This window comes from Cenococcum geophilum (genome assembly GCF_001692895.1).
Source record: "Cenococcum geophilum 1.58 unplaced genomic scaffold K441scaffold_44, whole genome shotgun sequence".
Taxonomy (NCBI): domain Eukaryota; kingdom Fungi; phylum Ascomycota; class Dothideomycetes; order Gloniales; family Gloniaceae; genus Cenococcum; species Cenococcum geophilum.
The window spans coordinates 778,516-802,432 of NW_027137602.1; the positions used below are offsets into that span (position 1 = coordinate 778,516).

Genomic DNA, 23,917 nt, shown 5'->3' on the forward strand with positions numbered 1-23,917 from the left:
AGGGATAAGTAATGGAATACTCTCCTTTTAGTACTTACGGATTATAGGATTACGTAAAAGCTGGGTGCTATTATATCTAATAACCATACTATAAATAATAAGCTCTGTTATATAATAAGCAACTAGCTTCTCTAGGAAGAAAGAATTAAATAGAATCCCGTCCACTAACGGATCTGCTATTAGGGTTATATTCTAAACCTTGCCATATAGGCTTTTTTTTTAAAAAACCTAATTAGTCTTAACGATATTAAGTTATATAAAGAAGGAAAGGAGTTAGATCTAAAAGAGGAGAAAGTAAAAAGTAATACATTTCGGAAGCTTAGCGCACTTAGAAAGCTTTATAATATTACTATATACACCCGTAGCTTAGCTAGTCGTATAAGGGAGTTTAAAAGTCTTATAGAGAGAAGAATTCCGCTTAATAATTATACGAGGTGGAATAGCTAGTATCTTATACTTAGTATAGCAATTTAGAAAAAGTCTGCCATTAATACATATACTAAACGTTATCTTAATACACTTAAAAAGGACTATCTTAGTCTAAAAGACTAGGAGGCTCTTCGTACGATAAAAAGTTTTCTTTAGATATTTTACTAGGCAACCTTAAAATATTAGGGATACGAAGCAATGCTTAAGAATGTACTCTTTATAATGGATATTATAATTAAGCACCTTAATAAATCTTAGGTTAGTTTATCTTCTTTCTATTTCCTAATCTAGCTAATATTATATAATAGAAGGAGTATATATCTAATAAAGAGTTCTCTAAACGCATTAGAAATACCTAAAATACCTTTAATAGGTATTACTATAAAACAGACGACTCGCCCCTTTACGCCGCTGCACTTATTCTTTATCTAGCCCGTTATGTAAGATATATTAAGTAGGTTTAGAAAAAGGAGTGGCGTAAGCCTACACTTAATAGCGTTAAAGAGCTTTGGGAGAGATATTGGAATAGGAGTTCTATACCTAGAAATACGTCATTATATAAAAAGCTAGCCCCAGTTTAAGACCTTAATGAGTTTAATAAGATTGCCGAAGATCTTAATAGTATAATGTTTCGACCAAAAAGTTAGAATAAGTACGAGAACTTTATCTCTAAGATATTATATAAAAATTTAACAACTGCGCTTTGGTAGTGGTCTTAAGAGTAACAACGAAAGCGCTAGCCACGGCTCTTACTTATAGTAATCAAAATTCTCTTAATCCCAGCGATAAGTAATAAGCTAGAGAGAGTCTTTTTAGGAGGACGTCGTACGGTATTATAGGAGAGAATGCATATAAATCCTAAAACTCTTAAGAAAATAGAATATTTAAAGAATTGGCATTAGAGAAGAACTATAAGAAGAATAGGGGATTTTTCCTTAAGTATTTAGCTATTATATAGTTGGGGGGGTAGATAGCCTATATGTTCCTACTATAATATCCGCAATATCCGCAATATCCGTAATATCCGCAATATCTACAATATCTGCCAAATTCTGCCTGGTTGGGGTGGAAAAGCTCTGCATAGGCCATTTTATCCTTATCGATTGCGATATTTTATGCATTTTCTATTAGATAAAGGATATTTTATGCTCGCTTATTCGCATTATCCAAAACCAGTCTGCTATAAAGGTAGTAAAAGTAGTGACTTCTTAAATAAGGTAGTAGATTAATTACTTTAATAGATAATATAACAGGTAGTGCGATTTAGGTAATTACTTAGTAAGTAGTATAATCTGGGCTTATAACTATAAACTTTGCAGTGTAGGAGAATTAAATTAACAACTTAATTATAAATCTATGGAAATCAAGTGGTATATATATATAAGAAAGGTGCAGACAATAAGGGGTAATTAACCGAGTCAGTAACCGAGTTAGTAACTAAGTCAGTAAGCGAGTTAAGAGGTAGGTAACTGAAATGGAGACAGTTTAATATGCAGTCGAGTCAGTGTGGTACTCTGGCGGTGTGCTAGTAGTCGGTTACACAAGACCTTACTTCTCTGGCAGAACGATTGACCGCCTACGTATACAGCTTACTGATTGGTGCGCACGGAGCACTGTTCTAAGGACGTACGTATCTATGCAAGGGATAGACGATTGTATAGGAAATTATATGGACGTTTGATTAATCGATTGTATAGGCGTTCGTACGGCCGATTGTAAAACCTTCCTGGTATATTAGTGCTGCGTGTTAGTAGAGCTTTCTATATAGGGCTTTAAGTAGAGCTCTAAGTAAAGCTTTAAGTAAAGCTTCGTGCAGAGCTTTTGTAGAGCTTAAGTAGATCTCCGTGTAGGGCTTTATATACAGCTCCGTGCATAGCTTACCCCTAAGCTCGTCTATAAAGGTCCTTATAAAGGTCCTTATAAAGCTCTTTACCTCTAAGCAGATATAGAGCTTATAACTATATTAGGGCCCGTATAACAACGTACAGAGGGCTGTAGAGTAGATGTATAGTATACGAAGAGGGTTATTTATAAAGTTATAAAGCGATATTTACAATATATAAAGCGGTAAAATTATTACCATATAAATAGGGCGTAAAATATTAAAGTTAGTAGCGGTTAGTTAAAGTCTTAGATCTTATTTTACGCGTATAGTTATAAAAAATCTAACTACCCTTCTACTGCGCTACTATAAAGCTATTATATAACCAGCTACTTATAGATAACGTAGATAGTAGAATAAAGAGGCTATATTAGAGATATAGAGCTTTAATTGCGTATAGTTGTAGTATAGTTAGGGGTAGTTAATATTTTAATTAATTAATTTTGGTAAGGGAGCGCGTGTCAAGACTTTTTATAGTATGCAAATACTTCTATACGCAAGAATATATTATAACACTGCCAATCTATGCCAATAATTTATATAATATTTATTTTTAAAATAAGTATATTTCTATTATAATAATTTTGTCCAAAAATTACCAATATTCCAATATTTTATTGGCTGGATTTTCGCTTATTGAAAACCACGCTGTACCTACCTCGTGTATATATAGAGACTTGAGAGCTACATTTACAATCAAGTCGCTCGTTCAATTCCCACACTGTAAAAGCTTACATCATTCGATCTAGATGATAGTATATTCGACTGGGCCGCACTGCACAACTAGTACAGGTTATGTATGTATTGCTTCAGGTCCTGATGAGAAATAATAATGAACAGCGATAACCTCGCGAGAGATTTCAGTCTATGCTAATAGGTTAGCGTGTAGGTTTCGTTGATATTTGATGGAGCTTGCATTGTCTACTCAGGAGATACAAAATAGGTATAAATAAAAAAATAAAAAATAAAAAAGGACTAATTACCTGCCAGATATTTGAATGTCCCTCGTGTAGCTTGAGGCGCAGACGGCGTCGACTGCATTAACGGCATCGGGAGTTTCCCACTCGATGCAACCACAAATTTCGAATTATCCGTATCCTTCGTGGCTGCAACAGGCCGACAGATTAAGGCCAGTTGTTCGACCCGTCACGGTTCGGGTTTCAAGATTGCCGGCTTTCTGCCAAAAACCACATAGCTAAAGTACCTATTAGCGACGTATAACGCAGAGCCATTGTCGGTAGGGCCGGCTGTGAAGACTTACAAATGATAGTAACTGTGCACCTCCCTGTTCTTTACTTCTTCTCTCACGTCCTTCAAGAAGAGCTGTACTCTTTCCGGGCTCCATTCTAGGGCCCTCGTAAACAGCATCATAGTCAATCCTTCTAGTCCTTCATCCATATTCACCATCTCAAAAAGGCCGATATTTTTCAGCCGCTTGTCTTTCGGCCATGGCCCGACAGGGAGCTTCACGATATGTTCTTCAACGTCCACGAAGCCAGCGTCCGTCATCCATTGTTTGAGATTTCGGCATGAATGTGGAGGAGTGCCAAACTTCTCGCCGGCCGCAAAGAAATGCTGACCCCATATCGCGATTGGGTTGTCTTCGGCCAACGTTTCATCATCAGAATGAAATTGTGGGTGCTTTTGGTGCCATTCCACCCAGCCGCCTGGCTTGACGTGTTTGAAGGTCTGGCGGATGAGGCGAGGCCAGTCACGGATCGCGCAGATGAAATTGCGATTGTGGATGAAGTCGAAGGCGTCGGGATCGAAGGTCCAGTCGCGTTCAGCGTCATCGATTTCGAAGCGGCAATTCGGAGGGACCCTGCGGCATGTTATTGGCTGGTGATGATTAAGTTTTGGACAGTGGAGCAAGCCCTACCACGTAGGTTGAATGGCGCTGAGGTCCGTGCCGACCACCTTTTGTATTTCAGTACGAGTGGCTTATTTCCTTTCTTCGAATACCTTAAGAACTAAACACACCTGTGCTTCTGGATAGAGGTCGGCAAAATCAATGGCCCAGATACCTATTCAACATCAACTCTAGACCTTCGTTGAGTTGATTGCTATTGCCAATTTCTAACGCACCAGTGCCCGTGCCCAAATCCAGAACTGCTTGCGGGGAAGGTCCTATAGGAGCCCAAAATAGTTTGTTATCAAGTAGAAGAGTATGCATGGCATGCTGCATGTCTAGTCTCTCGAGCTCCCTTTCGTCGTTTGGAAAGGCATACTCTATTGGCCCGAAGTCAGTGATCATATTACTTTCGGGAGCCTCCTAGAGGAACATACGCGCACTGCCGTAGGAATGATATCTTCTCCCGTTCTCAAAAATCCCTCTCGTTACCTCGGAGCAAAGGGAAGTTAGGGAACTAGACCGCCTTTACGCAGCAGCGGAGTGAATATAAGGCTACATGCATTCAGGAAGTATCACGTACGCTGATTCCGCGTAGGCCGAATCACTATCATTTGACTTATTGATAGAGTTAATGACAAGTGTAGTTTGATAAGGCTCGACGGAGCTGTATGAGCGAACGTACGTCAGCTTCGAGCGAAGGACCGCCGAGTGGTTGCTCTTCCTGTTCTGGCTGCTCTTCATGGGTAGTGAAATCCATGCTGGGTTTATTGGAAAAGCTCCTAGAGCGGAGAGTCAGGATCTAAGAAGCAGGAAGATTCGTCGGCTTTTAGCTTGTTAGACAGCCCATGATGTCCCGAGAGAGGATAGTGTCAACCCGCGTACCAGGCGTGGTCCCATGGAGCCGGGATAAGCGGGCACATGGCCTTACCCACTTTTGGAGGGGTTGGACCGGGGAAAACAATGACACATTCCTTGGTGGAGAATGGTGCGCCAATCGATGCCAAAGAAGACTGGTTTTCACTTCCGCCATGAAGAAACCTTACCTAATTTTCAGTTCTGTGCATACAAGCGCATGTAGGCGTATGCACGTCGAGCGCTCTTGTCGCTCCTTGGTAGGGAAACAATGACAGGTACATGCAGCAACTTCTATATAAGAGTGGTGCGTCCAGGACACGTATCACTCTCCCCCCAAGGACCTTGCTGCGCCTGGACAGAATGAGCTCTGAATACCCTTACCACGTCCTCGTAGTCGGGGCGGGTAAGTTATGCACCGATCAACCCATTTCTCATGCTAACGCGAGCTGGAGGGATTACCGGCCTGCTTATCGCCCAGGGCCTCAAAAAAGCAAGAATAATACCCCGAATCTGATTGTCATGCCGTAAAGTTGATTCTGACCGTACATTGGCAGAATGGCATAGCATGCACCGTCTTCGAAAGTGAGCCCTCAGCAACCCACTACAGAGCTCGCGAATGGGGAATGTCAATACAGTGGGGGATTCCCCTGCTGCGAGACTGTTTGCCCGACGACCTGTTCAACCGCCTCTACACTGCCGCAAATGATCCGTCCTTTGAACCGCCTGATCCAGGCAAGTTGCCTACCTTAAATGGGAAGACTGGCGAGTTAATGAAGGACATCCCTCTGCTACGAATGTACCGTGTCTCCAGAAGGAAGTTCAGGCTCTTGTGTGCCGAGGGTATCCAGGTCGAGTATGGCAAGATTCTGAAAGATATTACCTACGACGATACTCAATCTACCGTCACCGCTATATTTACGGATGGGTCACAGGCCACTGGCTCGTTGCTGGTTGGAGCAGATGGAGCGCAATCCGCCGTCCGCACTCACATCTTCGGACCCGAGAAGGCGAAAGCTTCTAGCGTGCCATACTCGGCCTTGAACTTAGCCGTATGCTATAACGATGCTGAGAAGGCAAAGTTTGTACGCCAATTGCATCCTATTATGGCCATGGCAATACACCCAGATGGGTACTGGTTATGGATATCTAGTTGGTCATCTACTTTCCATGCCATTTCTATCGTTCTTTAGCAGTAACCATAATCTTCTAGTCCAAGACACGCCGGATCCTAACGACCCAGCAACGTGGATGTTTCAGCTCCAAACGACCGGACATAAGAAGCCAGGCGAAGATGTTACATCTCTCGAAAACTTGAAGAAGAAGGCCGAAACGTTTGCTGAACCGTTCCGCTCCGCAAACCTCTGGATCCCGGAAGGGACTAAAATCTACGAGAATAACCTGTCATATTGGATACCTGTTCCGTGGGACACACGGGGTGGGAGAATATTGATTGCGGGGGATGCTGCACATCCTATGACATTCCGTACGTACTTCCAACAATCCTCAAGTAGCTGTTTCGAATCTCGACAATTGACCTACCTACCTAGATCGGGGGCAAGGAATGAATCACGGTATTGCCGATGCCTCCTACCTGGCACGTAAATTGAAATCCGCCGTAGCTGGCGAGACTAGCTATGCCGAAGCCGTCGATGCATACCAGGCGGAAATGATCGACCGTGCGGGGGACGAGGTGAGGACTTCGGTAGCGAACACAGAGATGTTACATGATTGGTCCCGCATGATGAACTCTGCTATCATGCAGCGCGGCGGACATCCTAGGGAGAAATGAAAGTTGAAGGATTTAGGGGAAGGCTAAGTCGCGAGACATCTCGTGCAACGATCTTGACCTTTCTGGGCGGCCTTGTTAAGCACGAGAAGCCATGTATCTGATCCTGCGTTCGTTTAATGTGCGGGTTGCTGAGACTTAGCGAGATGCGGCTAATCTTAAAATTGTCTGATTGAACTTATATCTCTCGTGTTCCACGCCTTGTGAGGTTCAGAAAGTTATTGCATCCACTAGGGCTCACTCATACGCCCCGATGCACATGAAATTCACTTTGGCTTTCCCACAAGACTTGCAAAGAAAGTGCTCTCTATTTTTTGGGCTAATATCCGCCCGTAGTTAGTAGCGGGCTGTCTACCCTAAGTTGCATGCTTAGCGTGGACGCTTGAAACTCGCATAACTCGTTCACACCTCCACTAGAACAAAGCAGCAAGATGAATGGCTAGCAGAATAGACCCAATTACTGCAGCTACATCGTTCCTAGCTATCCCAACCACTGCAGCGTTACCCGTAGCCTCAGCTGCAGCTACAGCAGTGAAAGTAGCTATTCCGTAGTTAATATTGAAGGAGCCTATGAGCTGCGGAAATGATTCTACTAACCACTGGTATTACTCCGGGTTGCTTTCAACGAACTGCAGCTATCCACCAACGTCGTATTTTTCTCCATGTCCGTCAACAGGATAGTTGCATTAGCAGCCTTGGCCTTCAGATCTGCAATCTCCTTTGCACTTAGATGCCTCCTCGTCTCAAGCTCGTTCAGCTTTGTTGCGTTGTTTACCAGATCCGTCAGAGCGGTAAGACGGGCCATGTCAGCGCACTGCGCTTCGAGCCGCAACTTAGCATCCACCACAGCACAGTCGGCGACTAACGTGCTATTTGCGTTCAAGGCAGTGAGCTCTGTTGTTGCGTTGCTTGCTCTCTCTTTGAGTTCAGCGACCTGGGAGGCTGAGAGGTGCATCTTCGTTTCAAGATCTTGTAGTTTCGTTGCGTTGTTGACAAGGTCCGTCAATGCGGTCAATTGACGCAAGTGAGCACATTCACGATCCAGCGTGGTGTGGTTGTGCATATGAGCGAGCCCAGTATGAGTGTGGTTTGAATGATCTTGGTGCTTCTGTTCCACAGTAACATGGTCTGTGCCTATGAGGGCGGCATATGCTGTACAAAAACAGACCGCCAGGTTGATATCGAAAAGTAGATAAAATACATATGGAACAGATTTGATACGAAACGAACAGGACCAAAGAAGAGACAAAAAACTGAAGATCGCTAAGCAAAGAGGTCTCGGCCTGCGAGAAGCTCACGAAAATAAGTAGTATTGCTGAGGTGATTTGACGTTTAGTGAGAGAACGCAGACTTGGCATGCCTTGAACCCTATATACAGCCCACCTTCCTAGGCATGTGTAAATATCTATTGTTGCGATACAGCATTTCGCTTGTCTTAGCTTGGCGCTGGGGATGCGATAGCAGTGGAAATTGAGCAGCTCACTATGGATCCCAAACATTGCAAAACGCGCTAAATATATTCTGTTAGTTAGAAACTATGTGATAGTAAGTGGTACACCAGTGGAAAGGAGGGGCATAGAAGAACTAGCGACTAATAAGACGCGTGGCTTTACCATTGAGTCAAGGTGCAATTCAACGTCTTCGAATTTGCTGACGACTACCTCAGTACCATCAGTTGATTTAGAGGAGCTGGGTGAGCCTTTGCAGTCAGGTTGCTTCACGCCTCGTTTCAACTTCGACGCTGATGACGACCATGGGGTTCACTTCAAGCTCCTGCCGTTTCGCCTTGGCATGCAGGTCCCTGGTCTGTTTCATACACTGAGAAGAGTCCTCCAGCCACTACCTCAGGTACCAAAACCTAACCTGCGGCTTGTGCGCCTTGGTTTGGAATCATAACAATTGGCAGCAAAAGGTGAAGACTATCAACGTCTGATGAACCCCAAGCCATATCCTACAGCACCAATAATATCTTTGGCCCACCCGACCCATCCTCTAGTCTTTTGAAAAGCATTGAGCGCCCCAACCAGATTCCTGCAGAAAGCCTCGCTGTCTTCCCAATCTTCGGCATACGCCTCCCAAATCGCCGTCCCCTGGCCCTCGGGGGAGTCTTTCGCAATAAGAGCCCACTCTCCATTCTCTTCCTGCCTTACATTTAGTTTAGGACCAATGACAAGGCTTCGACCCAGGATTCGCGAATCAGCCGTGAAGCGTGTTGCTGCATCCACGACATCTTCCACTTTTCCTAGAGCTCCTCCGGCTAGGGCGATTCGGGCACCAGTCGTAACAATCGGGGTGTCAATGAAATACGGGCACAGCAGATTGATTCGCACACCTTGCACGAAAGAGGAAGATCGGAGGGAACGAAAGAGGCCTAAAACGGCATGTTTGGCAGCGCCGTATTGAGGTTGGATAGGAATTGGAGCCAAGGAAGCTATGGATCCCAGTAAAAGTAGGTGTCGGTCTCTTGGGTTTATGGTAGGGTCTGAGCTAGCATTGCAATCCGTCGAGCCGGGATTTCTTGGTAGGTAGAAAAAGGCCAAATGGGTGGTATATAGAACCCCATTGAGATTAACGTCAATTATCTTGAAGTCCGGCTTTGGTGGCTCTGCAGCATCCAGTTTACCTGGCTTTTGGAGTGGATCCTCGCCAGCAATTCCAGCGTTCGCGACGACCGTATCGATTCCTCCATGAGGGCTGAGCCTAACTGCTTCTTTGAAGAGATTGACTTGTGATTGCCAATCTGTCACATCGCAATGCACAAAGTGCACACTGCTATTCCCTGTCTCCTTCTGCACATTTCGCACCAAACTGTCTCCTTTTTGAACATTGATGTCTCCAATGACCACAGTAGCTCCATTCGCTGCCCACTTCCGCACGAAGCCAGCACCGAAGCCGCTAGCCCCGCCCGTTATTAAGATTGTTTTGCCCTTGAGCCAGGCAGGGTCGTATGGGATAGACAGGTCGACTGGAGGGGACTGACGAATTTTGTCCACGAGAGGATACTTTGTTGACACAGCCATCTTCGAACAGCGATGATTCAAGAGGACGGCAATGAACCTTGCTCTACTATCGTTCAATGGCAAATTTGTGGTGTTTCGAGGTATGCTTAAATAGAAAGACGCTTCACTTTGTATTGTAGAGTGTCATGGGCGACGGTCAAATACTCCAGCTGGCGAAACGCCGAGGCACAATTTTGTGGCTGGGTCCTTTCCAGCAATCATTGCGATACATGCGTATTGCAGGCGGAATGCATCCCCACCCCTCGCAGCAGCTCCACATGACAGAGCAAATGCATTCTGCCAGGCATTCCCCACATGTTTGGTGTTTACATGGAAAAGAAAAATGCCCGTCTTGGCAAGGCCTTGGACCCTGGCCCGCAGGTCAACCTTTCTCTTCGCCCCACCACTGCCCCTCCACAACCCTTATAGTTATTTGCCTTGTACCAATTGCTCAATTGCTGTACTTCACACCACACATCCCTAGAGCTCGCCAGGGCGTCTTGATCGTGTATCTTGACTAAATCAGCATACATTACCTGCTACCAAGTCAACATGGTCCACAATTTCAGCCGCCCATCGCCTCTAGGAGAACAAAGTATATCTATTGTCGCAACACTCTTTTACAAGTCCGATAGCCCACGACACCCCCGCCTTCACGCTGACTTTACAGCCTACAGCCCCCGTGACACTCTTCCGGAAGCCTCGTTGAGCCATCTAAAAGATGGCGCCGTTCCTTCCGAAAACATGAACGATTATCCTCTTGAGCCGCCAACGCCCGGTCCCGCCCCCCTCGATCACCTATACGGCTCGTACATATCGCAAAGTTGCCTCACCGACTTTCTCGGAACCCTCTCGAATATAATACCCGGGTTTCAGGAGCACACGGTCACGCATCGTAACCTTGACGGATCCAAATCTGCCCGCGTTGTAGAGGTAACCTTCTCCCTTCCCTCGCCACCACCCATAAGTCTTGACTCCCTTCGCAAAGACGATATCATATCCCGGTTCGAGCGCGAGTGGAATGTCGAGGCCGTTTTTCAACACAACTCCGTGTACCGGCGGTACAAGCGGCTTGCAGTCTTCGATATGGACTCGACGCTCATACAACAAGAAGTCATTGATGAGATTGCTCGGGAGTTGAGAGTAGAGGCACAAGTCTCTGCCATCACGGCAGCAGCTATGAATGGGGAGCTTGACTTCGAGGCTTCCCTACGAAAGCGATGTGCCCTTCTGAACGGCGTCCCTAGCACGGTGTGGGAAACGCTCAAACCTAGGATCACCATGGACCATGGTAGCGCGGATCTTGTGAAGGCTTTGAAGAGGTTGGGCTTCAAGACGGCGGTGTTGAGTGGGGGTTTTACGCCTATGACGGGTTGGTTGGCTGGGCAGCTGGGCTTGGATTACTTCTACGCAAATCATCTGGTCGTGAGCGAAGACGGGAGGCATTTAACAGGCGAATTAACCGGCGACATTGTTCACGCAGAGAAAAAGAGGCAGCACGTTCTGGAAATTTCGGCAAAGGAGGGCATTCTGCTCGACCAGGTCCTTGTAATAGGAGACGGGGCGAATGATCTACCCATGATGAGCGTGGCAGGGCTAGGGGTAGCATTCAATGCAAAAGCGAGAGTGCAGATGGAGGCTCCGGCCAGACTGAACACTCAGAGCTTGTTAGATGTGTTATATTTGTTAGGCATCTCCAAAGAAGAGCAGGGCGTGTTGCTGAGGTAGAACCTCTGAACGGGAGTAATGCTGGCGAACCGGTGAGATACCCTAATCACAGAGATGTTTTCATTGAGTGATATAAAATAATCAGATCGACGCTTAAAGTTTCAACATAAGACGTCGGGGAGAATTCAGAGCTTGCACGTTTATTATGCCCTTATCACAGCCACACATCCCCAACTTAAACATTCTTAGCCAGCGCCCACTCTGCTATAAACTTCGCATGCACAACCGTGGAATCAAACACTCTAACCCCTGGATTACCATTTCATTGTCGTCCTTCTCCTCGTTCGCCAGCAACGGTGCTAAATCCGTACAAGCAAGCACACATGCTCCTACCCCCTTCCGCCCTAGCCCATCCAGGACCTTCAGTAATTTCCTTCGCGACTCTTGGCTTACGATTCCCTTTCCCGGTTCCTCAAAAATAATATAGTTGACCCACTCCGTTTCCTCTGGTTCCCGCACAAGAACATCTGGCTCGAAGCGCTCTTCTAGCGGCTTGAGATAAATGTCACTTTCTATCAGCACTTTTATGGCCAGGAGTGCAACTTTACGAATCCCGGTGACCTTAAGCTTAGAGCCAATAGCATCCATAGCATGCAATACCGGCACATTGATCGCGGTAGCAACGTCGTTCGACACTTCGCGGCGTCTATGAGTAGCATTACTGCTGCTTGCTAATCATTGGCAGGAATCGGGCGCGAAAGGAGTGGAGTAGCAGAGGCGCAGAATGGGAACCGCCAAGCCTGGCGCGAGCAATGTCATTGATAGCTGTGTAGTAGTGTTGTCCTAGGATAAGCCATGCCACCTGAGAGGCCAAAGGTTCCTACCTCGCCAGGCTACTATTTGCAGAATTGACTGGTGATATAAAGGGCCTCAACTCTGGCTTGACGTGAAAGCGAGGAGAGTTGGTGGCCTGTAAATGAGGGATGGAGATGGATGCTATTTGGGACAGCAGTTAGTACAATACAAAGTAGAGAATTCAGGTTTTCTAGTATCTAGGGAAACAGATTTAGCGGTTGTATTTAGGGCTGATACTTGGGTTGTACCTCGTGCTGACTCGCCCCGGGGAGTTTAGCCCCCCGCAATAAATGTGCTATGGGAGCACTCATATTTTCATGAAGAATATTGATCAGTTGGTAACACTGGAGTTTTTGATAATTGTTTTAGAGGTTAATTCCTGAGGCAAGGCTTGGAGTATTTGATAGCCCCTCGGCCAAGCTGGCGGTGAGTCAAGAAATTTCGNCATGACTCCGAAGCTCCCCCACCAAAAACAACAGTAGCTTCAAGCCCCGCTGCCAGTCCTTAAAATTCTTCCACAATGTCTGTCAACTTCCCCAAGGAAGAGGAGCGCATACTTGAGCACTGGAAAGAAATTAACGCTTTCCTGCGCCAGGTCGAGCTCTCCAAGGGGAAGAAACCGTATACCTTCTACGATGGACCTCCCTTCGCGACTGGTCTACCCCACTATGGACACCTTCTCGCGTCCACCATAAAAGATATTATACCTCGATACTGGTCTATGAAGGGTCGATACGTCGAACGGCGGTTTGGTTGGGACACACATGGCGTACCCATCGAGCACGAAATCGACAAGAAGCTCAGCATATCGGGCAGAGATGCTGTGCTGCAGATGGGGATTGAAAAGTACAATGCGGAATGCAAAGCTATTGTCATGAGATATGCGAGTGAATGGAGGCAGACAATTGATCGATTGGGAAGATGGATAGATTTTGACAATGATTACAAGGTAGGTGACTCACTTGCCGGCTCATCCAGAGTCACTGTTGATAATTATTATAGACCATGGACACCTCATACATGGAATCAGAGTGGTGGGTGTTCAAGCAGCTGTGGGAAAAAAACGCAGTCTACAGGGGATTCAAAGTCATGCCCTTTTCTACTGCCCTGAATACACCGCTCAGCAACTTCGAGGCACAGCAAAATTACAAAGATGTCCAAGACCCAGCCGTCATCGTCTCATTTCCTCTCCTCAATGACCCTCAGACCTCCCTTCTTGCATGGACAACAACACCGTGGACTCTTCCTTCCCATACTGGCCTTGCCGCTCACCCGGATTTCGAGTACATCAAAATAGCCGACCAGGCCTCCGGAAAAAATTACGTTCTACTAGAAGCCTTGTTAAAAACATTGTACAAAGATCCTAAGAAGGCAAAGTTCAAGATATTGGAAAAGTTCAGGGGCAAGGATATGCTTGGTTGGCAGTACGAACCCTTATTCGATTACTTTTACGAAGAGTTCAAGGATGTCGGATTCCGGGTGCTGAACGCAACATATGTCACCTCAGATAGTGGTGTGGGCCTTGTGCATCAAGCTCCTGCTTTCGGTGAAGAGGATTACAAAGTCGCTCTTGATGCTGGAGTCATTAGCGAAAGGCGACCGCCTCCCAACCCTGTGGACGAATCGGGATGCTTTACCTCTGAGGTCAGAGATTTCGCAGGGCAGCATGTCAAAAAGGCCGACAAAGAGATTATCAAGTATCTTAAGGGTACGGGCCGATAGATCGTCATGTCAAAAAGGCCGACAAAGAGATTATCAAGTATCTTAAGGGTACGGGCCGATTGATCGTCGACAGCCAGATATTTCACAGTTATCCATACTGCTGGCGGTCAGACACTCCACTGATCTATCGTGCGGTGCCCTCTTGGTTCGTTAAAATTCCAGAAATTATCCCGAAAATGCTTGAGAATATTGAAGGCTCGCATTGGGTACCATCGTTTGTCAAAGAGAAGCGTTTTGCGAATTGGATCGCGAATTCTAGAGACTGGGCCGTATCCCGGAACAGATACTGGGGCACACCGCTCCCGATTTGGGTTAGCCAGGACCTTAAGGAGGCTGTATGTGTAGGCAGTATACAGGAACTGAAAGAATTGAGTGGGTATGAAGGAGAGTTGGATGATATCCACAGAGACAAGGTCGACAAGATTACCATTCCGAGTAAGCAGGGCAAGGGCGAGCTTCGCCGTGTCGACGAGGTGTTCGACTGCTGGTTTGAGTCTGGAAGCATGCCATACGCCTCTGGCCATTATCCATTTGAAAACCAAGACCACTTCAAAGCATCTTTCCCGGGTGACTTCATTGCTGAAGGACTAGATCAAACTAGAGGTTGGTTCTATACTTTGACAGTACTAGGGACACACCTCTTCGGCTGCCTACCTTTCAAAAACTGCGTCGTCAACGGTATCGTGCTCGCTGAAGACGGCAAGAAGATGTCTAAGCGCCTGAAAAACTACCCTGACCCGGTCCTGATCATGAACAGTTATGGGTCTGACGCTCTCCGCCTTTACCTCATCAATTCTCCGGTTGTCCGTGCCGAGCCCTTACGTTTCAAGGAGGCTGGTGTCAAAGAAATTGTTTCGAAAGTTCTCCTCCCACTGTGGAACAGCTACCAGTTTTTCGACCAACAGGTGGCTTTGCTCAAAAAGGTCGCTGACATCCACTTTGTCTTTGATCCCGAGGCAGAAAAGACAAATATAAACGTCATGGACCGCTGGATCTTAGCATCGTGCCAGTCTCTTCTTAAATTTGTCAATGAGGAGATGGCAGGCTACAGACTCTACACTGTCGTTCCTCGTCTGTTGGGCCTTATAGATAACACTACAAACTGGTACATCCGCTTCAATCGCCGCCGCTTAAAAGGCGAGTACGGTGTTGAGGACACCATGCACGCACTTAACACCCTTTTCGAGGTCCTATACACGCTCTGCAGGGGTCTGGCGCCCTTCACACCTTTCATCACTGATAATATCTACCTCCGCCTCCTTCCGCATATCCCGGAAGGCCTACGCGGCGAGGATGACCGTTCAGTTCACTTTTTACCTTTCCCAGAAGTTCGCTCGGAGCTATTTGACGAGGTGATCGAGAGGCAGGTTAGTCGGATGCAGGCCGTTATTGATCTCTGCCGCATCTGCAGAGACAGACGCACCATTGGATTGAAGACACCACTAAAAACACTCGTTGTTATCCATCCGGACCAGCAGTACCTTGGCGATATCAAGAGCCTCGAAACTTATATATGCGAAGAGTTGAATGTACGGGATTTGGTGTTGAGTAGGGACGAAGATAAATATAACGTGCAGTACTCTGTGAGCGCGGACTTTGCGGTTCTAGGGAAGAAACTTAAAAAGGATGCTGTCAAGGTCAAGAAGGCGCTACCAGGCTTAAGTAGCCAGGAGGTAAAAGATTTCCTAACAAAGGGAGAGATGACTGTGGATGGCATTCGGGTTGAAAAAGAAGATCTCATTGTAAAGAGGGGCCTACGGGAGGATGAGACCAGCAAAAATAAGGAGTTCAACACAGATGACGATGTCTTGATTGTTCTAGATGTCGCAAGTTACCCCGAACTTGTGCAAGAAGGCCTGGCAAGAGAAATCGTCCGTCGCGTCCAGGACCTGAGGAAGAAGGCGGGACTACTTCCAACAGATGACGTAGGCATGGAGTACCGAGTTCTCAGTGATCCAGATACTGTTGGTATTGAGAGCGTTTTCGAAACTCAGGGGAAAGTGTTTGAGAAGGCATTGAGGAGGAATGTTGATAAGCACGTTGTTACAGAGGTGGAGGGTAAAATTCCGGAGGGAAATGGCGAGGAGGTCATCGCACAAGAGGAACAGGAGATCCACCGGGCAACCTTCTTGTTGAGGTTGGTAAAAATATAGAGCTGTTTTGCTTGGATTAGACGATGAGATGCTGGAATGAAGTTATGCATAGCTAGAACACAGTAAAGATAGATGATATCTGCGCATTTCGCCCTGGAATGGCGAGCGCGTTCAGCAGCATGAGATGCATAACTATATAGGATTTGTTACGTCTAGTCTAACCTTTGGCGGCAGAATACTTTCTCGGATACCGTATCCCCATCGATATATCGAGTTTCCTAGCGCCTTCTTGCCTCGCAATTTGCCAGAGCTCCCGCGATATCCGTGGAAATACACAGGTATGCTTCGTGAGACCCAGTCATGTACTACTGAGTTCTCATATGAGAATGCAACAAATCCGTGTCGTGATTTGTTTTGAAAGAAGCTGAATCACGGCCGCTTATAGGCAGCCTGCAGTTCAATGATTAAGACTCATGCCTTGATGAGACATAAACAAACAAGACTCACAAGATAGCAATTCTTCAACTTCAGAAATTCAGGAAGACACTTGTCTTTGTATACATTGTTATAGTCGGCGACGATGCATTTACCGTAGAGAGCGCCCTAAAATATTAGAGACGAGCATTTGAGAGATGTCAGCCAATAGACTCACCTCTTTAGAGCACTTGGCCACAGCGGATGCAAACTTCTCAATGGGTCGGGATTTATTAGGCATGGTGGATGCTATTGAGAGGCTCAGATAGACGGTTGGTAAGTGGAGCGCACAGGCCAAGAGCGCCATCTTGAGAAAACAACAAAGCGCCCGTGCACACGTCTCTCAATCCTGTCTTCACGCGTTCCTTAGACACAACGTCCCCAATTCTTTATCGCCTTCTTCTTCCTTTCTTGCTGTTGTTGTTGCTCTTCCTCTTCTGATGCCAATGATTAATCGCCTACCGCTTCTCTACTCAAACATCACCGGCTATTCCATGATCTCCTCCTGTTCGTTAACGCCGCTCTTATGCCTTTGGGGAAGCGCGTCAGACCGAGTCCCTTCGAATGCCCACTTCCACCACCGATGAGCTGCCTCCCCTTTCCAATTATGGTATTTTCAAACCTCTAGCGCGCTACCATTTGCTCACACCCTAGTACTAAACAATTGCAGATGTCGAAATCCTCTACTCAATCGTCACAACCGCGCAAACCCTCCCGGGCCCGCCCTTCCGCGCCCTCTTCACTGCCTACGACACTGTCCTTGCGCAAAATGGTATCGAACCAGATCATGACCAACTCTACTTCCGCTTCTTGTTCCGTATGCAAGAGGGTCGCACCAGGGACGATAGTCTGTATGCGCGCTTCGAGGGACTGTTGGGACGGATGGGAATTCAAGTTGAGGTTGACAAGGACGGGGAGGGAGTTGAGGACATTACAAGGAACCTCGAACACCTCGGGCTCAATGGACATGGGACAAATGTCCAGGAAAAGAAGGGGTCGTCGCGACGCGCATCTTTTAATTCAATGTATGACGCAGCCACAGACACGGCGCTCGCGCGAAGACGGCTGTCGAGTCAGAGCACAAAGGAAGAGCGACCATCAAGTCGGGCGACGGATCTGGGGGTATCGAGACGCACTAGATCGCATTCCCGCTCGAGACTACTGTCACATCTCCCCATTAGGGGCAGGCTGAACCAGAGAACATTTTCCGACAACTTACACAATCGACCGAAGCGTAGCGGATCTATTTCAAGTCAGGACAGTCTAAGGATTACAAGAAATAACGAGACGGGTCATCAATACGAAGATTGTTCGGCGGATCAGTTAGAAGATCAGAGCCTTGACTTTGGTCAGGAGCTCACCCAAGATCATGGCGCCCAATACGGAGTAGGGGAGCACTATATTCCACCAGAGATGCTCTACCAACCTTCTGAAACGCAAATGATATCTGACGCAGAGACCTTCCAATACCATCGCTCACTCCCCACAGCGCGGACGTTGCTGCACTCCTGGCATGAGAGAGCGTTGGAACTTCAAGACAAGCATAAGCGCATGAATTCTGCCGCAGATTCCTATGATCGCGACACCCTCTTACGACAATCGTTTGGTCTCTGGCAAACCGCGCTTCACCTAAAGCGCCAAACCGCTGAGACCGAACGGTTCTTCGAGCATCTTGAGCGCCGTGCCGGCAAAGCCCGTGACTTATTCTTACTTACAAAAGCATTCACACACTGGGCGCAATGTGCTTCAGACGAGGTGCAAAGGACCTCCGTTGCGCGGAGGCATATCCTGAGGACCAAATATTTCAATTCTTGGCGCGAAATAACTGCGGTCAATGAGCTTAAAGTACGACGACAGGGGCTACGGAAGTTCTTAGGCATTTGGCGTCAGCGCACAGCCATATTGCATGATGCGAATGCCAAAGCCATTTCTATGCATCATGAGAGTCTAGTGTGTCGAATTTACTGGCGATGGTTCTGGGCCTTCTGTGATCGGAGAGCACCGTTATGGAATGTCGGGAGAATTAGAATAGTCTATTTTACGAAATGGGCAGACATCATAAGGCAGTTAAAAGAGAGGGAGCATTGGGTGGAAAAAATGAGAGCCCACGATGTCCAGAGAAAGAATTTAGTTGCCTGGAACCACCGTATGCATGTTGTCCAGAGCCTCGTATCTCATGGAGAGTCTTTCAGAAGAACCGCTCTCCTCTCCTCAGCTTTCAACAGAATCAGGGTAGAGGCAAAGCTCGCTCCTTTAGCTGTCAAAGTCACTCAAGCTGTTAACCAGAGAGTCATCAGTTTTGCGTTCAAAACATGGCGTCTTCGAGCTCAAGACTCTCGCCTAGCCTCTACTGTGGATAGATTGCGAATCATCCATAATACCTGGACCTCGTGGAACGATCGACTTCGCTGTCAAGCATTGACTTTGCAGATAAATGACCGAGTTACCTTACAAGCACTCTACAAATGGGTCTTGGCCTCGCGCGCCTCCCTTTTTATCAGAGTCCACAATGCGCAACATAAACAGAAATTCCTTCTTACTTGGGCAAGGAAGACACGGGAACAGCGCGCAACGCTTCAAGACATGGAACAAAGCTTTACTGAAACGCGCCGAATTAAAAACTTTAGGTCCTGCCTGGGGAGATGGCGGGACGCAACACACGTCTGTCAAGACCGTGCTCGCTTGGCATTGTCTCTCTACGAACCCAAACTCGTTCAACACACATTTCATTCCCTTCTGGAACGCCGTGACCACTTCGCGCAACTCCATCACTGGGCCGAAGACGCTAGATTCTACGTCCTAACCACGCATGCCATAAAACGCTGGAGTGATGCTACCCAACTCGCACGCCGCCTCCACCGCCGCGAAGCGTATGCGCAAGTCCGCCGGAAAACTAAGATGGGCCTTGTTAGGCGTGTTTTAGGGCTGTGGAGAGATAAAACTGCCCAGCTTCTAGTGAAGGAGAGACAGGCTACCGAAGTCACCGAGAACCGCCTCCTCCGTACTGGCACAAGCCTTTTTGTCATCTGGCGTGACCGCTATGCATCGCTCCTCCACCAAGAGAAGCAAGCTGACAATCTTCGCCGTACCGAGCTGCTCCAACGCTTCTTTGCCGCTTGGTCGCAGCGATGGCGATCCATTACCGAACTCAACGAACAGGCTGCAGCACTAAGAGAAGAGAGCGTTGTTGTAGCTGCAAGTTCTTGCTTCAAGAAACTTGAATGGCGTATCTTTCAGATCCAGCGGGGTGATCAGAACGCGCTTGCGCTAAGAGACAGGAACTGGGACAAGCATGTGCGAGCGATGATTAGATTCTGGGCTGAGCAAGCGATAGAGCGGGGAGCGCAACGCGTTGTGTCGCCTTCGCCGACGCCAGGTAGGGAGGTTGGCGGAGAACGAAGAGTAGGGGATGGTGACCCGAATGCCGGCTATTTAGCCCATGAAACAGGTGATGAGACGACTGCTCGAGCTGAAAATTGGACTGCATTGGATGAGAGCGCGTTCGAAGTTGGAGACTTAGATCTCAACTTGAGCTTTTCTCCAGATGCCGCATCTCGCCCCGCAGACGCTTCGCATCCGCCGTTTCTGACTTCCACCCCACTCCCTGGATATCTCCGCACGCCGTCGAAACGTAGCACAGCCCGTGCCAAAGCCAAGGAAAGACTACTAGGTACAATCGGCCCAAATATCAACACTGGCAGCAATATGCAGTCAAGCCGGAGGCCCCATGGCGCAGCGTCGGCGCCTATAGTTTCGTTCGCTGATGCGCCAACTTCAATGACTGTAATTACACCTTTTGAAAGGAAGTTAAGAGCGCAGGGATATGGAGGACGTAGCCAAGTAGGAACTGCTAGCTCAAGTGCGAGCAAACGGATTGGGCGACGTACGGACCGTGGAGTCCTTAGATTTGAGGACATCGCTGAAGATAGTGATGGGTCTAGAGACAGGTGACCCGGCGCTTGTTGTAACCAGTACTGAAAGTGAGCGCGGCGCTTCGGGTTGGGTGTTTTGGGTGCCTATTCGATACGCTATCACGTCCTTTTACTTTCTGTATCTTGGGTGTCCTGAGATCGATATTCTTTTGGGAGCATGGAGGTCTTTTGGATATGTACGCATACCGCCTGGATTTTCGAGATACCCAAAAGTTGAATAGATTATTGAGATTCAACTTGCCTTATATTTAACCTGGTTAACCGTGAAATTTAACTTTATTTTCGCTCCTTATCATGATATAGTTCAGGGTTAGGCAGCGGCACGGCAAGCGCTTTTTATAACCTTGAGCAGCTTGAAAGGAAGCATTACGCAGCAATTATTGAATACGATATTCCTTATCCGTACTCCTAGATCGAGCCAGACGATCACATCCTTGCTTCGGACATTCCAATTAAATCCATTAATATTAAGGTTAACAATTCTCAGAGCTAACTTAATTAGGTCTAGGTTGTAGCTATATACACTAAAATAGCGTTAATATACTATTAAGTTTAATGGCTAAAGGTTCTTAAGGTCCCTATTGTATTTAATAAAGAAAATAAAACTATCTAGTACGTTTATTGCGGCCTTAAAGCCCCGTCCTTCCATATCGCCCACCGACTATGAATATGCTGCCTTACACTCTTACCCCAGAATGCAACCGGCACAATAATACCCCCTAGCACCACTTGCAGTGCCGTAAGCTGCACCCCAACTCCCAGATATCCCCGCGCCCTTATCCAAGGCATCAATACAAAGCTCATCCCGAAACTCGTGGCGTAGCTTCCGCCGCCCACGACGACTAGCGCTGCCGCAGCCCAACGTGGAAACGCCTCCGTCACCCAGAGCGTGTTCGCGATTGCCAGCGCCGTGAAACTGAAGGCATTAAGCCCGTATGCAATGTAAAATGTCGAGAAATGCCACTTGAACTTCACCGCCAGTCCGTATAGCAGTGTGCTAAGCCCGCCAGTCAGCACTGGCAGAACATAACCGACGAGATAGTGTTCGGCCTCGCGGACACCGCGGTTACGGTGCGAGAATGACCTGCAGAGCGATGCGACCATGCGGCCAGCTGCGGGCCAGGCGAGGAGGGCTCCGACACCGGCGCTCACGTTGACAAGAACGATTAGGTTGGAAGAAAGCTGGTAGGGGGTCTTGCTGAGAATCAGCTCGTAGGTCGTACCGATGAACATCATCCCGGAGAAGTTGACGCCGGTCAGTAGCAGCACCCAGAAGATGAGTGGGTTGAGGAAACACATCAAGATCTGCGGATAGGAGCGGGCCATGGCGATCCAGCATCCGGCGTTCGAGCGTGGGATGCGGAACCAGTCAGCGAAGGTGCGGAGTGCGGATTGCGACGGTGTGTTTGGCAAGGCCTTGTTGCGATGCTGGTCGTCGACGTCGCTGTAGATGGTGATTTTTTCCGTGGCGCTTTGCAGGATGATACGTCCATCAAAGGCGACAGCGGGCCGCTTGAAATGAGTCTCGGGGGAGAGGAAGGCCATAATGCAGGAAATTCCGGCAGGTATACACCAGTATAGGTAGAAACTCCGCCATTTGGTTCCTTGGTTGGTCATGAAGGGAACGAAGGATAGAAAAGATGCGCCGCAGAAGCCCACAATCGACCACACCATGGCAATTGCGCTTGGGCGTTGGTGTATAAACGTTAAGTCAATAACCATAAGCAAGGCCTATTTCTGTTAGTATATCACCGTATGGATATTCAGGGATACCAACATACTGTACTTAAAGAGAAGCCTTCTGTCAAACCAAGAACGCATACTGACGCCAAAAGCTCGTAGTAACTTCTAGCGAACCCGGCAGCAAGACTAGAAAGGAACATCAGAGTGGCAGCAATGACGAAGACAGGCCTTCTTCCAAGGGCCAACGATAGTGGAATCCAGATGAAAGCACCAAGACCCATAAAAAGAGTAGGAGCTGAGACTAAAGTGTCTATAGCAAAGGGCTTACTATTCTAGGAGGAATATCAGCAAAGTTATTAGATAACGCAGGAGAAAAGCATTCTTACTTCAACGGAAAATTCTGCGCTAAGTCCATTCATCATCAGGCTCGCTCCCTGGGGCAGGGCGAGTCCAACGAACGAGAAAACTCCAATTGCCAATAGAGCCAGGACTCGCTTTTTGGAGCTCCAGTTCAGTGGATCGCAAGGGCTCTCTGACGGGATGGGAAGATTAAGAATTTGGCCATCCGAAGTAATGAGATAGACACTGCCAGAGAGATCGAAAGAGTCGCGTATTGGTTTGTCTATGGGAGGCATTGTATCTTGATACTTTGACCTACTTTTAGTTGATGGCGCTGAGAATATAATATCAAGATTGACCTAACAACTTGTCTTCATTATAAACCTGCGTGTACTATTTTTCAGTGGAGGAGATACTTGAAACACAAAATCCCTGCGCGGTTTTTGTTACCCATGACCTAGGACGTACAGATTTCTCGGGATGTGAAAGCTGCGTTGAGGTACAGGAGCTTCTTCGGCGGTAACCTGTTTCACTAGCCAGAACTGTATTAGGGATTCACGTCTTGAAAGCCTGAGCAGCAGCATTTTTCTAAATCAGCGCTACATGAGCTCGCGGATTATGCCGAAAAGTTTCGTCTATAGCAAGCTGGCTTTAGAATGCGCTCCAAGTCGGCGTATGGGACAAGCACGGGTCCTTAAAACGTTTCAGAGCGCGAGGCAATCTTGAGAGCCAATTGCGATGACAAATCTGCGCTGTACTAATTTCGGCTATCACCCCCCAAAACGCAAATACAACGCTGTCCCTGCAGAGAGGTCGATGAAATTTGGTAATATCGTACGGGTGGGAACCTTACGATATTTGACAAAGATCACGACGCTGCGGAGGAAGGCCGATCGCAAACAAAGGCGTTCGCCACGATTGCCATGTACAGCTGGTGGCAATCAGGCGAAGTTGAATGTGTACAATTCGAAACCTGCTGAAGGGGGGTGGAAACTGGTCATGCACATGGCTGTAACAGTGAAACTGGAGGGAAGCAGGAAGCAAACATGCCCTTGCTTGTTGACCCTCAAATAGATGGGTTTCGCAAATTTCCTTATACTACTGTAGTTAGGAGGCCTGCGGGGAATTCGAATACTGCTTAGAGGATGCACTCTGCAAAGGAGCCATGCTTAGCTCCCTGCACGAGCCCCGCATTTTTTGAGGTTTCAAAATCGTATGAGTCTACAGCTCTGGGCACAACCAGCTTCACCACCCTTTGGCGGGATTTCAAATTCGGTACGCACATCCAATCTCGCTTAGTTGCCACCATCTATACATAGTAATTGTAGCGAACGGCTGTGTTATGCGC

The 23,917-nt window shown here is 47.4% G+C and overlaps 10 protein-coding genes across 10 annotated transcripts; 5 read left to right on the plus strand and 5 right to left on the minus strand.

The window, feature by feature from the left end:
- Positions 1 to 210: 210 nt before the first annotated feature.
- On the plus strand, positions 211 to 447 carry K441DRAFT_577892 (uncharacterized protein; the record flags this gene model as incomplete). Its single annotated transcript, XM_067644268.1, has 1 exon — positions 211 to 447. A coding segment is annotated over one exon (237 nt), but the record flags the coding sequence as incomplete, so codon positions are not given.
- Positions 448 to 3,317: 2,870 nt separating this feature from the next.
- K441DRAFT_232629 (S-adenosyl-L-methionine-dependent methyltransferase) lies at positions 3,318 to 5,007 on the minus strand. The gene is made up of 8 exons (XM_067640653.1): positions 4,846 to 5,007; positions 4,744 to 4,778; positions 4,598 to 4,686; positions 4,397 to 4,540; positions 4,292 to 4,335; positions 4,191 to 4,228; positions 3,573 to 4,133; positions 3,318 to 3,506 (listed from the first exon to the last, which is right to left on the minus strand). The coding sequence occupies exons 1-8, from the start codon at positions 4,918 to 4,920 to the stop codon at positions 3,458 to 3,460; spliced, it is 1,035 nt and encodes a 344-aa protein (XP_067500352.1). The 5' UTR covers positions 4,921 to 5,007; the 3' UTR covers positions 3,318 to 3,457.
- A 272-nt stretch (positions 5,008 to 5,279) lies between these two features.
- On the plus strand, positions 5,280 to 6,982 carry K441DRAFT_642600 (FAD/NAD(P)-binding domain-containing protein). The gene is made up of 5 exons (XM_067646698.1): positions 5,280 to 5,421; positions 5,471 to 5,508; positions 5,573 to 6,167; positions 6,229 to 6,501; positions 6,566 to 6,982. Exons 1-5 carry the CDS (start codon positions 5,298 to 5,300, stop codon positions 6,805 to 6,807), a joined length of 1,272 nt encoding a protein of 423 aa, XP_067500353.1. The 5' UTR covers positions 5,280 to 5,297; the 3' UTR covers positions 6,808 to 6,982.
- Positions 6,983 to 7,083: 101 nt separating this feature from the next.
- Positions 7,084 to 8,296, minus strand: K441DRAFT_232663 (uncharacterized protein). The gene is made up of 2 exons (XM_067640654.1): positions 7,402 to 8,296; positions 7,084 to 7,345 (listed from the first exon to the last, which is right to left on the minus strand). Exons 1-2 carry the CDS (start codon positions 7,865 to 7,867, stop codon positions 7,218 to 7,220), a joined length of 594 nt encoding a protein of 197 aa, XP_067500354.1. The 5' UTR covers positions 7,868 to 8,296; the 3' UTR covers positions 7,084 to 7,217.
- A 380-nt stretch (positions 8,297 to 8,676) lies between these two features.
- Positions 8,677 to 9,950, minus strand: K441DRAFT_665594 (NAD(P)-binding protein). Its single transcript, XM_067649522.1, has one exon. It carries the CDS (start codon positions 9,822 to 9,824, stop codon positions 8,727 to 8,729), a length of 1,098 nt encoding a protein of 365 aa, XP_067500355.1. The 5' UTR covers positions 9,825 to 9,950; the 3' UTR covers positions 8,677 to 8,726.
- A 103-nt stretch (positions 9,951 to 10,053) lies between these two features.
- Positions 10,054 to 11,628, plus strand: K441DRAFT_232665 (phosphoserine phosphatase serb). Its single transcript, XM_067640655.1, has one exon. It carries the CDS (start codon positions 10,356 to 10,358, stop codon positions 11,529 to 11,531), a length of 1,176 nt encoding a protein of 391 aa, XP_067500356.1. The 5' UTR covers positions 10,054 to 10,355; the 3' UTR covers positions 11,532 to 11,628.
- A 1,158-nt stretch (positions 11,629 to 12,786) lies between these two features.
- K441DRAFT_642608 (uncharacterized protein) lies at positions 12,787 to 16,400 on the plus strand. Its single transcript, XM_067646699.1, has 3 exons — positions 12,787 to 13,275; positions 13,329 to 13,994; positions 14,057 to 16,400. The coding sequence occupies exons 1-3, from the start codon at positions 12,847 to 12,849 to the stop codon at positions 16,199 to 16,201; spliced, it is 3,240 nt and encodes a 1,079-aa protein (XP_067500357.1). The 5' UTR covers positions 12,787 to 12,846; the 3' UTR covers positions 16,202 to 16,400.
- On the minus strand, positions 16,360 to 16,888 carry K441DRAFT_232683 (uncharacterized protein). Its single transcript, XM_067640656.1, has 3 exons — positions 16,794 to 16,888; positions 16,649 to 16,744; positions 16,360 to 16,565 (listed from the first exon to the last, which is right to left on the minus strand). The coding sequence occupies exons 1-3, from the start codon at positions 16,854 to 16,856 to the stop codon at positions 16,518 to 16,520; spliced, it is 207 nt and encodes a 68-aa protein (XP_067500358.1). The 5' UTR covers positions 16,857 to 16,888; the 3' UTR covers positions 16,360 to 16,517.
- An 85-nt stretch (positions 16,889 to 16,973) lies between these two features.
- K441DRAFT_698885 (Sfi1-domain-containing protein) lies at positions 16,974 to 20,775 on the plus strand. The gene is made up of 2 exons (XM_067653104.1): positions 16,974 to 17,225; positions 17,286 to 20,775. Exons 1-2 carry the CDS (start codon positions 17,180 to 17,182, stop codon positions 20,564 to 20,566), a joined length of 3,327 nt encoding a protein of 1,108 aa, XP_067500359.1. The 5' UTR covers positions 16,974 to 17,179; the 3' UTR covers positions 20,567 to 20,775.
- Positions 20,776 to 21,121: 346 nt separating this feature from the next.
- Positions 21,122 to 23,174, minus strand: K441DRAFT_642616 (MFS general substrate transporter). The gene is made up of 3 exons (XM_067646700.1): positions 22,617 to 23,174; positions 22,329 to 22,562; positions 21,122 to 22,278 (listed from the first exon to the last, which is right to left on the minus strand). The coding sequence occupies exons 1-3, from the start codon at positions 22,863 to 22,865 to the stop codon at positions 21,166 to 21,168; spliced, it is 1,596 nt and encodes a 531-aa protein (XP_067500360.1). The 5' UTR covers positions 22,866 to 23,174; the 3' UTR covers positions 21,122 to 21,165.
- Positions 23,175 to 23,917: the final 743 nt, after the last annotated feature.